Raw genomic sequence first — 15,842 nt, forward strand, 5'->3', positions numbered from 1 at the left:
CCCCCCCCCCCCCTCCGCCTTTCCGCCTCGGTTTCTGGCTCCCATCGCTCCGCCACCAACACCCCGCCAACACCCCACCTCCGGTACCGTACTGGCCACCATAGCTAAAGCCATTCAGACCACCTCACACCACTCACACACACACACACGCGCGCACACACACCAACCCACCCTCTTCCCTCCTCCCCTTCCATCCACCACACCTTCCACGCCTCCCCCCCCTACCCGGACACACCTCCCGCTTCCTGTCCCCCTCCCTCCCCTCCCTCTCACCCTCTCTGTCGCTGCTGACAACGGATACTGCTGTTGCTGCTGCTGGCTCTGTCTCGGTTGGGTTTTTTTCGTGTCGGGCACTTTGGAACGGCTGAGAAAATAGCGCTTGTTTTTTCACTCCTAAGAATATCGTCCACACACACACACACACACACACGCTGATACACGCTGACAAGACCAGATGACGGATTCTTGGCTGACTGCTTCCAAGGGCGTTGCCGACTCGATGATCGATGATGGTGAAGACGAGCTCGTTGTCGAGGTCGTCGACGACTACTTTGACTGCTCAGAGGTCGACTCAGAGTTTGTTGCCGTTGATCGTGTTCATTCGTCAGGCTCTGCCTCGGCTTGGACTGCTTCCCTGTCGTCGGCCTCAGAACAGGTCGAGGACGACGGGTTTGGCGCGCCGACCACCCTTGGGCTCGACGATGTCGAGCTCGATCAGCTGGCGGCCGAGGCCAATGCCCGCCCGCAGCGCGAGAGCGACGGCTACTCGGACGACTCGTTCTTTGACGAGGACGAGGACGGGAACAAGGACGACGTCAACGTCTCTGCCGCTCCTAACAACGACGCCTACCCCCCCGCCAGCCCGCCGCCGCAGCCGACGTCGGATCCGGCGTCGGACCCGGTTGATGGTGCAGTGTACTCGTTTGTGACCAGCTCGGACGACCCACACGAGCCGCCGCTTGGCGCTGCGGTGCTCGGTGGCGCAGCAGTCGGCGCCGCAGCCGGTTCGATGGCCGCCCGCGGGCGGACGAGCTCGAAGCGAGGCCAGGGCAAGTCGAGCAAGCTCAACAAAAAGACCAGCGTCGAGTGGGGGCTCGAGTCGGACAACGACGAGTCGGCGCTCTCAGACGAGTACGTGTTTTTTGAAGGCGACGGTGCCGGTCGCTTCAATTGGTCCAAGTACCGCATCGGCTCACGGACCGTCCGTGTCTCGTCGTGGCGCTGCTGCGGGCGGCACATCGACACGCTGGAGACCGACAACGTCCTCGACGTGGGCCTTTTTCAGAACTGCATCCACCGGCGTCGTGGACGCGGCATCATCACCCTCGCCTCGCACGACCCGACTACTCCCATGCTGCGCCTCAAGGTCGACAACGCCATCCCTATTTTCCTCCGCCTCCGCGAGTACTGCGCCACCAACTGCGACCCCGAGGTGCTGGAGATCATCAAGTCCGACCGCAACGTTGAGCACTTTGAGCAGGACACCGACGCCCTCTTCTCGGGTGAGTACCTCTCTTGCTGCTACGGCCGCGGCTGCCCGTGCTCCTCGTGGGCATGCTGCTCCTGCTGCGAGCCGGTCGAGCGGTTCTCGGTCAACAACTCGCACATCCGCCTCGAGAACAAGTCGTGCTGCTACTCCAAGTTCTCCTCCGTCTTTATCGACTGGGCCTACGACATCAAGCTTCAGAAGCGATGCATGTGCTGCTGCACCCGCTGGTGCGAGTACGGTATCATCTCCATCTACTCGTTCGACAACGAGGTCCCCGAGCTCAACATCCACGTCAAGGCCGGCCGCGGCACAAACCCCAAGGAGATCATGGATGGCATCGCCTCCCGTATGGACATCACACAGGCCACCCGCGACCACTGGCTGCGCTCGCGGACCCAGACCGTCGTCAACGAAGCTTTCAAGTCCATGGTCAAGGGTCGCATGCAGGGCTAGTGAATGAACATACTTCCCATCCCCTCCTTCCTCGCCTCTGTTGCCGCCAATTTCCCCATTTCGCTCGAAACCAAAAAATTCGTCCTTCGTCCAAGAACCCCTTTCCTCCAAAAAAAAGGCCTTCGGTCAGCTCCCCTTCCCCTCCCCCCCCCTCCCCCAAACCACGCGCACACCGCCATTCACTTCTCTCGACCACACATACATGTACGCCCCTCCCCCCTCCCCCCCCCCCCCCTCCCCCCTCCATTCCTTCCCCTTCTCTCCATTCCCACTCCCTTCCCCTTCCCCACCTCACTACATCCTTCCATGTGTCAGTTGCCAGGATGGTCACGTGGAGCCAACGCGGCGGCCATTCGGCCGCATTTGTGGCACTGGTTCTTTTTTGCGTTGCCCTCGCCGCTGGACCAGTGGGAGCAGCAACGATCGCTGAAGTCATGGCAGTCCCGCAGTGCGATACTGAAGGCAACACGCCGATGGTTCCAGATGCTGGCTTTCCCATCACCGCCCGCGTCATTGCTGACATGGACGGCAACGGCATCGACGAGGTCCTAGCTGCTGACGGATCAACCGTCTGGATGCACTCGCACGCGGGCGCTTGGTCGTCCATAGTGGCAGCTTCGGCTATTGGCACCGTCGGCCATATCATTGCACCTGACATTAACGCCGATGGCTTCCTGGACATTGTCTTTGTCGTCGGCACCAGCGCGTACGCTGCTATCAACGACAAAGTCGGCGGCTTTCACGGACCCGCCGTCCTCCTGCCCACTGCGGCACAGGATGACTTTCTGCGCAAGGTCGACTGGAATGGAGACGGCGTTGACGACATTGCTGTAGTTACTTCTACTAAGACCACGATGTACGTCAACGACGGTTTGGGATCGTTCACCGCGAGTGGCGATGCGCCGTTCGGCCGAGGCCAGTCGACTGGCGACGGCGCCGTCCATTTTCTGGATCTCGACAACGATGGCGATCTTGACATTGTCGGGTATACTGGTACTTTCGTCGCCTACATCTTGCGCGACGGGCTCATGCTTGCAGGTCAGCCGACTCTGCTGCACTCGGTCGCCGTCCTCGATGCACCGCCCAGCACCCTTGCCGACCTTGACAACGACGCCAAGCCCGAGTACTACTTTGTCCTCGACAACAGCGTGATGAAGATCACGTACCTGGACGGCATCATCGGCATTGTTTCTGTACGGGAAGTGTTTGGGCTCACTGACCTCACACCAGTTGATGCCGATCGGGACGGTGACCTTGATCTTTTGGCTGCTACCGCTGGAGGCTCGTTGGTCTGGATGGAAAACACTGGCGCCAAAGACAGTCTTGTCCGCCAGCGCACCATCACACACGAATCGAGTTCTGTCCTGGTCGGCAACGTCTACACGGCTGGCCCGCACGACATTTATCTCATTGGCACTTCCGTTTCCAAGCTCAGTTTTCCATCAACGCCGTATTTCGACGACACCACGTGGACCTTGAACACGCAAGAGGTTACCGATCCCAGTGGGATCAGCAACTTCAACAACCTCAAGCCCGGAGATATCGATGGTGACGGCCTGGCCGATCTCATCGTAGGCGCCACTGTTCCAGGCTTTCAAGGTGCTACCACATTCTGGGTCAGGACAACTGCACTGCAGGGTCAACTGGGTAGCGTTACCGTCATCAACCAAGTCACCAATGTTGTGCTTCTTGTTGTTGATGTTGACAACGATGGCGACATGGACGTTATCTCTAGAGCGTCATTCGCTGACGGTAACCTTGCCGCCGACATCAACGCGGATGGTGTGGGTCAGACCTGGCAACACCGAATCATCTCGTCGGAAAACAACATGTTTACCTTAGAGTTTCTCGACATTGACAGTGACGGGCACAACGATCTCCTAGTGCTGGACACAGCCGCTCCCATAGTCTTCTTTGGGTTAGGTGGAGGTCACTTTGTCGCCACCTCTGTCCCCATTCCACTTTCAGTACCTGCCGGGTATCCATTTTCACTTCAGCCGGTTGCCATCATTGACATCGATGGCGACGGTGGCCGCGACCTGATCGCTTCCGGCGGAGGCTTCCGGGACATCGGAGTCCTCAAGTGGGTTGGCAACATTACCTACAACGAATATGCACCAATGGAGACGGTATGCTGTTTTCATCGTATCTCAACTGTCCGTGCCAACAACGATGACCTGGATGACATCTTTTATCAGTCCGATAACGACTTCACCGTCCGCCTCAACGATGGCACGGGCGGCTTTTCGGCGCCAATCATCATTCTCTCTCTCGCTTCAGTCTCTCAGGCGGTGGAGATGACATATCTTTACGACGGCCGCATTGCTGTTGTGTTCATGCCAAATTTTTCCGCTCTGCGCATCGCCATCTCGACATCTCCTTTTCTCGTCGACCTCGGCGAGACCATCGTCGTCTCAGACGGTGACGACACCAGGGGTATGGTTGTTGGAGACTTTGATGCCGATGGCAGCCTTGACATTGTCTGGCCAGACCATCCCAATCTATCATTTCTCTCCATGGCCTACCGTAGCGCTTTGTTTGCCTACTCCGGGCGGACGCTGGCCTACCAGGCCGCTCTTCCGGGCTGCGAGTACGGTCCGACGTCGTTTGCCTGCCTCGTCGCCAACATCGCACGCATCCAGGTCTGCTCCGACAACGTCCTTCTCCTTCCGCCGGGCTCCTACCAGTGCCGCAGCGAGTCGCACCTCCAAGTCGTACGCCCTGTCTACTTGCGCGCGGAGATCCCAGGTACCGTTACCTTTGATTGCGCTGACGGTGACAACGGCGCTGTTCTCTTCCGTGTCATGCCCAATACCATCACCCCAGTCCTCGACTCGAGCCTCGTTCTCGAGGACATCGCCATCACCCGCATGGCCGCCACCGACGGCAGCATCTATGGCGCGCCAGGCATCCGCGTCGAAGGCGCTGGCGCCTCTCTCACTCTCAAGAACTCCAGCATCACCCACAGTACGAGCACTCCTGTCGCCTCGCCCAAGCCCATCCTCGACGTCGGCATCGGAGGCGCTGTGCTTGTCGGCGAGGGTGCGTCGCTCGTGCTTGACCGCGCGGTGCTGAGCGACAACACGGCGTTTTCCACCGGCGGCTCGATCTACGCCCGCGCAGCCGGCACGACCGTCACCGCCACTGCGTCCACGGTCACCAAGTCGATTGCGGTTCAGGGCGGCGCCGTTGCCATTGTTCAGGGTGCAAGCCTGGTGATGACCGACTCGGTCATGAGTGCCAACACTGCAACTGGTCTCGGCGGCGGCGGCTTGACCGTTGATGAGTTCTCGTCGGCATCGCTGACCCGATCGCGCGTCCGCGACAACATGGCGAGCAGCTGCCCCGGCGGCGGCCTGCTTGTGCGTGATGGAAGCGCTGTGTCGCTGGTCGACACCGTTGTGACTCGCAACACCGCCCGGTTTGGCGGTGGTGTTGCAGCCGTTGCAACCGAGCTTGTCTCGCGCGTCAACGCCGCTGAAGCCTCGGCACAGCTTCCCATCGCCACAGGCGCGATCGCAGCGCTAGCACCAGCGGATGGGCGCGCCGCTACCATTGTGCTGACCAACTCGAACGTGACTCACAACGTGGCCCAGGCCAAGGCCGCCGGCATCCTCGCCTGTGGTGCGCCGGTCGCCGTCGCTGGTCCAACATCGGCTGTCCGCGACAACCGCGACGAGACGAGTGATGCTCGATCCGACGTCCTGCTCTGCACCGCGGATGGCGTGGCGGCCGGCTATGCCTCGGCAGCTGAGCTCACGTGGGTGCGGGTGAGCGACGCCGACTTTGCGACTGCGCTTGCTGGTGCCACCATCGGTGGACCGCTCGCGCGCATCGAGTGGGTCACACCTCCGCCAGCCTCGCTCGAGTCTTCGCGCACCTTTGGCGGCGTGGTCCGCGGCATCGACACGATGGGTCGCACCCATGTCGAGCACGCGCAAGAGCTTGTTCTCGGGTTGGCCTCGGACGATGTGGTGGGCGTGGGTGTGCCCGAGGCGCCGCTAGCGTCGGCGCTCGCACTTCCGCCTGAGATCCGGGTCCAAGCCAAGATGGACGTTGCAGACGCGCTGCCCATCGAGGTGCAGTACACTCTGGCGGCGGCTGGTACGCCCAGCATCGCGCTTGATGGCACAATCACACTTATCAGCTGTCTGACTGGGGCAGGGTCCACGGGTGTGGCCAACGGAATCGAGGTTCTCGAATGCGCGTGCCCGATGAACACCGTCGTCTCGACAGGGAGCATCAACATCACGGCTGGGACGTGCGTGTGCGTCGCTGGCACTTGGTCGCCGAGCGGTCAGCCCAATGTGCCATGTGCGCCGTGTCCAGTCGGGGCTTTGTGCGATGGCGTGCTGTCCAAACCGCGGGCGGCGCCGGGCTACTTTCCTGACAGCGGCGCGTTTGTGCGGTGCCCGACGACGGGCGCTTGCCTCGGCAACGGCCGATGCGCGCCGGGATACACCGCCCGGCTGTGCGCCAAGTGTGTCCACGGGTACTATCGGCTTGGTGGGAGCTGCCGCAAGTGCGATACGAGCAAGAACGGTATCGTCGCTGCCCTTGTTGTCCTTGCCGCCCTCGCCATCACCGGTGCGCTGTATGTCTTTTCGCTCGCCGAGAGCTTGCGGTACAAGTTTGTGGCGGCGATGATCGGCGTCAACGCGCTTCAGATCTCAGCCATGTACGGGCGGCTCGACCTCGATTGGGGTCCGGTGGCCGACGTGTACTTTGACTTTGCATCGTCGGTTAACCTCAACTTTGAGCTCACCTCGCCCGAGTGCACAGTTGTTTCAGGAGTTACGTTTCCCCAGCGTGGCGAGGACGTCGACACACGTCAGACGGTCCAGGCGGAGTCAAAACTCCGCGATCCTCCTGCCAGAAACAGTCTAGCATTGAAGGTATCCGAAACTGTTGATCCGGACTACTGCAGCATCTTTTAACAAGGGCACCGATGTGTGGGTGCTCAAGTGGGTGCTCTCGCTGCTGCTACCGGTGTTACCAGCACCCTCATGAATCGACTCCCCGACCTGTCGGACGAGACGGCGCTGAGGGCGCTGCAAGCACTTGCCAACGCACTCGGTGAGTTCGCCAACGAACTTGACGTCTACGGAAAGCACATGTCGAGGGCAACAAGGCAAGCCATCATGAGCAAGGCGAACAACGACAGCCGAGTCGAGAACCTTATGGTTCGCGCTACGGCGGTCGCGACGGATCAGGCCGCCTCACCCCTAAAGGAGGCGGCGGGTGACGTGACGGACACTGAGGAAAACAGATACGGCAGTTTGGCTGTGGACCCCTCAGCATGGTCGGCCGTGACGTCGGCTTTGGGCCGGAATGGCCTGGAGGAGGAGGCCCTGCGAGAGCACGGCTTACTGGCGACCGCGCTGTTCTTTGCGACCTTCATCAGCGAGGGCAACGTGATCGGGGCGGAGCGCGCTAAAGCGCGCGCATACCGCAAGAACATGACTCCGGAACAAGGGGAGTCGCTCATGGCGTACTGTTCACGCATACGTTCGTGGTTTGACAACATCCCGCCACTGAAAGGGATGCCGTCGGAAGAGTCGGTCATTGACCGGCTGGGCGAGACACTGGAAAAGCACCTTTTGCATGCACAATGGATCGAGCTCAGCCGGGAAGCCGGCTACACAGGGTTCGAACAGCCCTCCAGTCTCAACGTCATCGTCCGAGCGGCCTCTCGCATGGGGCACCTCGGCATCGTCCTTCGGCGCGAGGCGCCGAAGAAGTCCCGCACCGCCGGGGCACAGGCAGCCGCGGCAACGGCGAACCCGGCGACAACCCGGCGCGCGCGCCCTGACACCAGAACGTGCTACAGGTGCCACGAGCCGGGGCATATCCGGCGAAACTGCCCGCAGAAGAGGCGCACAAAGCGCTGCGGGGCTTGCAACTCGACGGAACACGCGCTCGCCGCATGCCCGATCCTGGCAGCAGGTCGCGCTGCCATGGCCAGCGCGGACATTGAAAGCGCCGACGAGTATACCGGAGAGCAACACGGAGATGCAGAGCCGGAAGGGGAAGACGAGGAGGAACCCAACCAGTGGATCTCGGCGCGCCTCTCAGGCCCGCTGGGGTTCTACGAGGCAAATGGACTCATCGACTCGGGCAGCACGTTTTCGCTCATCTCCATGCGGACGGCATACTCGCTGGGCCTCGACATCGAGGGGAATCTAACGGCGCTAGAGCGCTCGACCGTGGACATCGGAAAGCGAACGCTCCTCATCATAGGCGCCGCCACCCTCCCCCTCGTACTAGCGGACGAGGCAAGACGCCAGCACACGTTCCTGATGCGAGTGCTGGTGGTGCCGGACATGGTCGCAGACTTGATCATTGGATGGCGGTTTTTGAAAGACGAGAAGGCATTCCCGGTCGCTCACCAGGACACGCTTGTGATCACGGGTAAGGGAAGCGAAGACATCAGGATCCCGATGCATACAGGGATCGGTCGAACGGCGGCGGTGGCGACCCCGACGATCGCCAGGAAGACCGTCACCAAGGAGGATGTGACGTTTGGAAAGGACGTCACGCGCGAACAGCGCGAGCGCACTCTCCGGGTACTGAACAAGTACCCAGCGCTAGTGCTCGGCACGACGCCACGCCGGTTTACCTCGCTGGAGAAGGCGACTGTCGTGCTCATGGAGGGGGCCGAGCCGTTTTGGCGAGCAAGTAGGCCACGCTCGGCCCACGAGCGAAAGATTCTCCAAGCAGAGCTGGACGCACTGGAAGACGCAGGCTACCTGAGGAAAGTCCCCGAGTCGGAGCGTACGATCGATTCCCATCCGTGGTCGTTGCCCGTGTTCCTGGTCAAGAAGGCGGGGAAGGTGACAAAGTATGATGACAACGGCAACCCACTCCCAGGCTCAATGCGGGTGGTGCAAGACGCCCGAGAGCTGAACAAGCGGTGTGCGAAAGAGTACAACGAAAAGCTTTCCGTGCGCTCCGTGCTAGACGCGGCAGGCAAGAGGCGCTACTGGACGCGGATTGATTTTGATAAGGCCTTTCACCAAGTCATGTTACGAGAGGAAGACAGGGCCAAGATGGCCTTCTCGCTTGACACGGGCGAGCTTTACGAGTTCGTAGCGATGTCGATGGGATGGATTAACGCGCCATCAGTGTGGAACCGAGTCATGGCACGAGCACTGGGCCCGATGCTGCAGCGAGTGGCATTCTGGATGGACGACGCCGTAATGGGCTGCGACGACATCGACGAAGGCATCGAACAGCTCGAACAGCTGTTGAAGCGCCTGGACGAGGCGGGGCTTACGATCTCGCTCCCCAAACTGGAGCTCTTTGTCGATGAGACGGAGTTCGTGGGTTTAACGATCTCGGAGGAGGGCATCGGAATCAAGGAGACCGCCAAGGACCTTTTCCGGACGATGGAGCGTCCCACTACCACAGCGGCGCTCCGGTCGTTCCTGGGAGCGGTGCAGTGGTTCGCGGCATGGATACCACAGGCATCAGCCAAGTCGAACATACTCTCGATGTGCATGCGCAAAGGTCATCGACTGGAGTGGAATGCGGAGCGCATCGCGGCGTTTGAGTCGCTGCGCGACGCCATCGCAGACGCGGAGCCGCTCGCGCACGCAGCGGAGCTAGAACGCGAGGGCACAACGCCAGTGGTAGCGACGGACGCATCCGTACGGGCAGTGGGAGCCGTGCTGTCCGTGAGAGATGCCAAGGGCACGTCGCGGGTGGTGGCTTACGCCGCACGAGCTTTCGCGGAGCGCGAGCTATCAGCGGGCGTGCCGGACAAAGAGCTCGCGGCAGTGGTCCATGCGCTTACCAAGTTCGAACCGTACTTGGACGGGCGACGCTTCGAGCTGCAGACTGATTCACGGGCCGTCAAGGGGATGATCGAAAGCGAGGACCCGCCCCCGGACAGGAAGCGGGCGCGCTGGTTGGCATTTATCCGCTCTTTCACCTTCAACGTCGTGCACGTACCTGGAGAGAGCAACGGTGGTGCCGACGCCCTCTCCCGGCTGATCCTCAACCGCCCCGACCCAGAGTGGGAAGCCATGGCGGCAGAGGAGGACACGCGCGTGGAGAGGCGGATCAAGCGCTCTGTGGCCGCCCCAGTAACGACGCGCAGCCAAACGGCGTCACGCGACAATGCGCACATGGAGACAGTCATGGCGGCGCTGCTTTTCGACTCGGACGACGAGGAAGAGACGGACGAACCTCAGGCAGGCTCTCCGGAGCCCGCGGTGCGGGCACAGGAAGACACGGCGCTAACCGCGGCGTCGCAGACAAGACGCAGGCGGCAACGGGCAACAGCAGGCCCCCACCGTGGGCCACGCACCTTTACGGGCGAGTGGCGACTCGGGCCCGTACCGCCGAGGACGACGCTGACATACATCCGGAAGCTCAAAGAGGACCACGCGAGACACCATCTCGGTCGAGATGCGATGGTGCACCGGGCCGTGGCACAAGGTTGGAGTAGGCCGGGAACACACAAGTGGGCACAACTTGTCGCCGACGGTTGCGCAGGCTGCCTGGCGTCGAAGCCATATCGATCGATGCATGGCGCGCCCGGGGCAGCAGTGACCGCAGGGGTTGAACTGCCAAACCAACGCTGGTCAATAGACCACGCGGGCCCTTTCACATGGGGGGCGGAGCAGCACAAGCACTGGGTGCTGGTCGCGGTGGACGCTTTCTCGGGATACACGATGGTCGGGCTGATCGCGGAGCGCACGGCGCGGGCGGTGATCGACGTGCTGGAAGGAATGTTCAACGCAGAGAACGTACGGACACCGCGCTATCCAGCGAAAGGCGCCCCGCGTCGAGCGGAAGGTCTCCGCGGCCCAGATCACATACACGCTGACCGGGAGAAAAGCTTTATGTCAGCGGAGATGAGGCGATGGGCCGCGCAACCCGAGCGCGCAATCCTCGTCACGGCGGCAGCAAAGGGCCACCCCAAGGGAATGGGATGGCTGAGAAGCATGTTCAGAACATCAAGCGGGCCACCATGGCCTCCGGTTGGCACAAGCCGCTAACAGACACGCCGCATTCCTGGTTCGCAGTGATCCGGCAGGTTGTGAACGAGTACAACTTGACGCCACGCGAGTACGACCGCCGGCCGGGACACTCTGTCGTTTCCACCCCGTACGCGCTTTTCAAGGGCTCGGATCCACAGGGGACACGACACGAGGCAACAGTGGCAGATCGCCGGGCAGGAGTAGTCGCGGCTAGGCGGGCCCAGGAGATCGAAGGCGGCGGTCTAAACGCCGCGTCCCGCACGACGAAAGCGTTCAAGGTTGGCGACGAGGTGTGGTGGCGGACACCCGAGGGCGCAACACATGGCCCGCGATCGCTCAAGAAGTTCAAGTACGAGGGTCCCTATATCGTCACAAGCATCAAGACGAGGCACGATCAGACAGGTGGGACGGCCCCACCGAGAGTACCGCTCACGTATGTCATCCGCCATGCCTACGTGCGAAGCTCGCGCGACGCAGACGAGCACAAGGTGGTGAGTGTCCAGGATCTGCGCCCCGGCGCGACGATGCGGCTGGCAGGGTATCTCACAGAATTGCAGGCACAAGGAGCACAGTAGTGCGACATCGCGAACGATCGCGTAGGTAACGGCATACCGACGCGATGGGGGCAGATTGTTTCAGGAGTTACGTTTCCCCAGCGTGGCGAGGACGTCGACACACGTCAGACGGTCCAGGCGGAGTCAAAACTCCGCGATCCTCCTGCCAGAAACAGTCTAGCATTGAAGGTATCCGAAACTGTTGATCCGGACTACTGCAGCAACAGTCAACTTGGCCGGCCGGCTCGAGTCGCTGCTGGAAGACTTCGAGGAAGTTATTCTCTTGTGTCATTCTCACGGTGCTGTGCTTGCTACGCACGCGGAGTTTTACTTGCGTGTTGACCTCGCACGTCGTATTCGGTGCGTCGTCCTGGGAGGACTGGGACCCGCGGCATTTTCTGGCGTGAACTTCGTGTCGCGCCAGGACTACTTTCGACGCGTCGGAACTTTTTGTTGCTTTTGGCGATCAGACTGCCGGTTGGATCAGCCATCAGTTATGATGCTGGATCCGGATGCCAGTCACTCTGCCCAGTCCTGGCAGGAGCGTCACTCTGTCAAGTTCTATCTTAACTTCGAAGAGGTCAGAAGTGCAATCATGGAGCCCCCCTCGGTGGGGTGGACGTTCTGGCTTTGTTATGTTCTTTACGGTCCGCGTTCACCTAAGGAGGCTCGTGTGGAGGCTATTGGTGGATTGTTCCTTTTTCTATTCGTCGTGATGTATCCTCTGTTGGCAATGTCTCTGCTGGTCACGCTGACGGTGGCTTCGTTCTGTGCTTCCCTCTACATGTTGCAGTCGAGGTAGCGAAGGACTTCGCCATCATCCGTCGGCCGCAAGGTCGGCAAGAGGTGTGATGCAGTAGTCCGGATCAACAGTTTCGGATACCTTCAATGCTAGACTGTTTCTGGCAGGAGAATCGCGGAGTTTTGACTCCGCCTGGACCGTCTGACGTGTGTCGACGTCCTCGCCACGCTAAGGAAACGTAACTCCTGAAACAAGACTCAACTCCTCGACGTCTGCAGTCACTCTGGCTAGCGCCAGCCACAATAGTACCAACGCGAGCGAGCCGGTCGTTCGGAGCAAAACCCAAGTCGATCTCGCTGTCTTGAGGAGCATGTGATGACATGTGATTGTTAATACTCAAAAAGATGAACCCGTCCTGTGAACCACCCACGCGCACGCATCTGCTGCGGAACCTGCAGGCCGCGATTGAAGAGCTGCACCTGCAGCAGGTAGTCGCTCGACGGCGAGTCATGGCCGCTACGGTGGCTACGCGATGGTGTGAAGATTTTCCCGAAGTTCGGCAAGACGTTGCCCGATGAGGACTCCCAAACATCTTCAAGAACGATGAGGAGGAGGCGTGGGCGCTGCGTCAACTACAGCGTCTTGCGACACAGTAGTACGACGTGGTGGAAGACTGCGTCGCCGACGACGTGGAACACATCTCAGTGCGATGTCTGCCCAAGGAATCCGGGGGTAACGACGAGCGACGTTTTCGGTTGATAGTGAGGATGGGTGGACAGATGGTGGCCTCACTGGGTTGTGATCTGTGGTGGCTTGAAGCGCTTGAGCCAGAGCGACGACGCAACCACCGAGACAGACGAGAGCGCCATGGCTGCGCCAGCCACCAACGGGGGCAGGGTGATCTTGACTAGCGGGTAGAAGAGGCCGGCGGCAATGGGGATGCCGACGCAGTTGTAGAGAAAGGCCCAGAAGAAGTTGTGCCGGATGCGCGCGTAGGTGACACGCGCAAGGGAGAGCGCCGTCACAACGTCGCGAAGATCAGACTTCATCAGCACCATGTCGGCCGACTCAATGGCGACGTCGGTGCCGGCCCCGATGGCGATGCCGAGATCGGCCTTGGTCAGCGCCGGCGCGTCGTTGATCCCGTCGCCCACCATCGCCACATGCAGGTCCGCGTCCTGCAGCTCGGCGACCTTGTCAGACTTGTCGCCCGGGAGAACCTGCGAGAAGACCCGATCGTGCGCAATACCAAGATCGCGCGCAATGGCCAGCGCTGTCCGCTCGTTGTCGCCGGTCACCATCCACACCAGCACGCCAGCAGCCTCCAGATGCTCGATGACAGGCCTTGCCTCGGCCCGCGCCGTGTCGGCCACCGCCACCGCACCGGCCATCTGTCCGCCCACGGCCACAAACATCACCGTCTTACCGTCGCCTTCAAGATCCACCGCAAACCGCTCCAGCGCGTCTGGAAGCATCACCGAGTTCTCGCCCATCCACTGCCTGTTGCCGATAACAACCCGCAGCTCCTGCCCGCCATCGGCGCCCGATGCGGCCAACGTCGCCTCGAGACCGCGGCCGGAGACGGCGTTGAAAACCGACGTCTCAAGGCTGAGCCCGCCCCGCTCTTCGGCCTCGGCCCGAGTCACCATCGCGCGCGCCAGCGGATGCTCGGACATGGACTCTGTGGCGTGGACAATGGACCAGAACAGCGCATCGCCGAGCGCGTTGGCGGCTCCGTCGAATTGCCAGGCGGTGAGGGGGAGGATGGACGCGTCTGTGACGATGGGCGTGCCGTGGGTAAGTGTCCCAGTCTTGTCAAAAAGGACGGCGTCGATGGTGTGCGCGGCCTCCAGGGCGGTCCCGCCCTTGATGAGCACGCCGTGAGCAGCCCCAACACCAGTGCCGACCATGATAGCGGTGGGCGTGGCAAGGCCGAGCGCGCAGGGGCAGGCGATGACGAGGACCGCGATGCCGAAGAGGAGCGCAAAGAGAAAGTTGGAGCGATTGGCCGGAACCCACGAGTCTGGGATCACGCCCGAGTAGAGCAGGATGAGCCAGACGATGAAGGTAGCGATGGCAATGGCGATGACCACGGGCACAAAGTACGAGGAGACCTTGTCGGCAAAGGCCTGGATGGCCGGCTTGGACGTCTGCGCGTCGTGGACAAGCTGCACAATGCGCGCAAGTGTCGTGTCGGCGCCCACGCGCGTCACCCGCATTTTGATGCTCCCGGTCTGGTTGATGGTCCCGCCAATGAGTGGATCGCCGATGGCCTTGGAGACAGGCAGCGCTTCGCCGGTCACCATCGACTCGTCAACTGCCGTTTCGCCGGCAATTAACTCGCCATCGAGCGGGACGTTCGAGCCGGGGCGGACACTCAGCATATCGCCAACTTCGACAAGTGCCACGTTAACCTCGACGATCTCGCCATCATCGCGGACAAGGAGTGCCGTGTCCGGCTGCAGCGAGAGCAGCGACTCGATGGCGGCCGAGGTCCGGCCTTTGGCCACCGTCTCGAGATACTTGCCGCCGATGATAAAGGTGATGAGGAGGGCGGCGGTCTCGTAGAACAGGCCTCCCTGCTTTGTGTTGGTCACGCTCGCTTCGATCACCACAAAGAGCGAGTACAAGTACGCCGTGGTTGTGCCCATCGCCACCAGCACGTCCATGTTGGCCGACTTGTTGCGCAGCGCGTGGTACGCGCCCACGTAGAACTGGCGGCCGACGCCAAACTGGACCGGCGTGGTGAGGACAGTGAGCAAGAGTCCCTCCCACGTCAGACCTCGCACAATCTTGCGCATCAGCATCCGATGCGTGGGTGGGATGAACATAAAGACCATCGAGATGAGGAAGATGGGCAGCGAGAAGGCAAACGCCAACCAGAACAGCTTGCGCCACTTGGCCAGCTCGCGCTCGCGCATGGCCGCCAGCGATCGATCATGCACATCGTCCGATGCTAGCGATACGTCGTAACCAAGTTGCTCCACAGCCTCAACTAGGGCCCTCGGCCTTACCTTGTCCACCTCGTACTCCACCCGCGCCTGGCCGGACATGAGGTTGACGGACGCGCCGGTGACGCCAGGCAGATCCTTGAGCGCAGCTTCCACACCTGCCACACACGACGAGCACGTCATCCCCTCCACCATCAATCTGATCTCGCCAGCTTTGCCTCTGCTCAGTTCCCTGGCATCATACCCTAGAGCGCTGATGGCCTCCACCACCTGCTCGGCCGTCACAGACGCCTTTGCACGGACCGCGGCTTCGCTGGCGAGCAGATTGACGGCAATGTCCATCACACCCGGAAGGTTGGAGACGGCCCGCTCGACGGCAGCCACGCACGAGGCACACGTCATGCCCTCCACCAAGTACTGTGTTCTGATCAAGTCGTTCGAGTCCTGAGCGTCCGTGTCGGTCTTGTCCATGGCTGGGGCCACATTGGACTCGAGATCGCCACCGCCGCCACTCGCCGCATCTGCGTGAGTGGATGTATCGGTAAGGTCCCCATCTGAGGAGTAGTCCGAGTATGTGTAACTACTCATGCTTGATGCAGATGATGTAGGTGTTTGGGGAGGATGAGGTGAGTCAGGTGACTTCCTCGGATCGTTGGTAGTCATGCT

The 15,842-nt window shown here is 61.2% G+C and overlaps 2 protein-coding genes across 2 annotated transcripts; one reads left to right on the forward strand and one right to left on the reverse strand.

Annotated features, from left to right (window-relative positions):
* Positions 1-454: 454 nt before the first annotated feature.
* On the forward strand, positions 455-1,942 carry AMSG_06519 (uncharacterized protein; the record flags this gene model as incomplete). Its single annotated transcript, XM_013900916.1, has 1 exon — positions 455-1,942. The coding sequence occupies one exon, from the start codon at positions 455-457 to the stop codon at positions 1,940-1,942; it is 1,488 nt and encodes a 495-aa protein (XP_013756370.1).
* Positions 1,943-13,013: 11,071 nt separating this feature from the next.
* Positions 13,014-15,647, reverse strand: AMSG_06520 (copper-translocating P-type ATPase; the record flags this gene model as incomplete). The annotated part of the gene is made up of 2 exons (XM_013900917.1): positions 13,014-15,375; positions 15,421-15,647. The coding sequence occupies 2 exons, from the start codon at positions 15,645-15,647 to the stop codon at positions 13,014-13,016; spliced, it is 2,589 nt and encodes an 862-aa protein (XP_013756371.1).
* Positions 15,648-15,842: the final 195 nt, after the last annotated feature.

This window comes from Thecamonas trahens (assembly GCF_000142905.1).
Source record: "Thecamonas trahens ATCC 50062 unplaced genomic scaffold supercont1.33, whole genome shotgun sequence".
In the NCBI taxonomy this organism is placed as follows: Eukaryota; order Apusomonadida; family Apusomonadidae; genus Thecamonas; species Thecamonas trahens.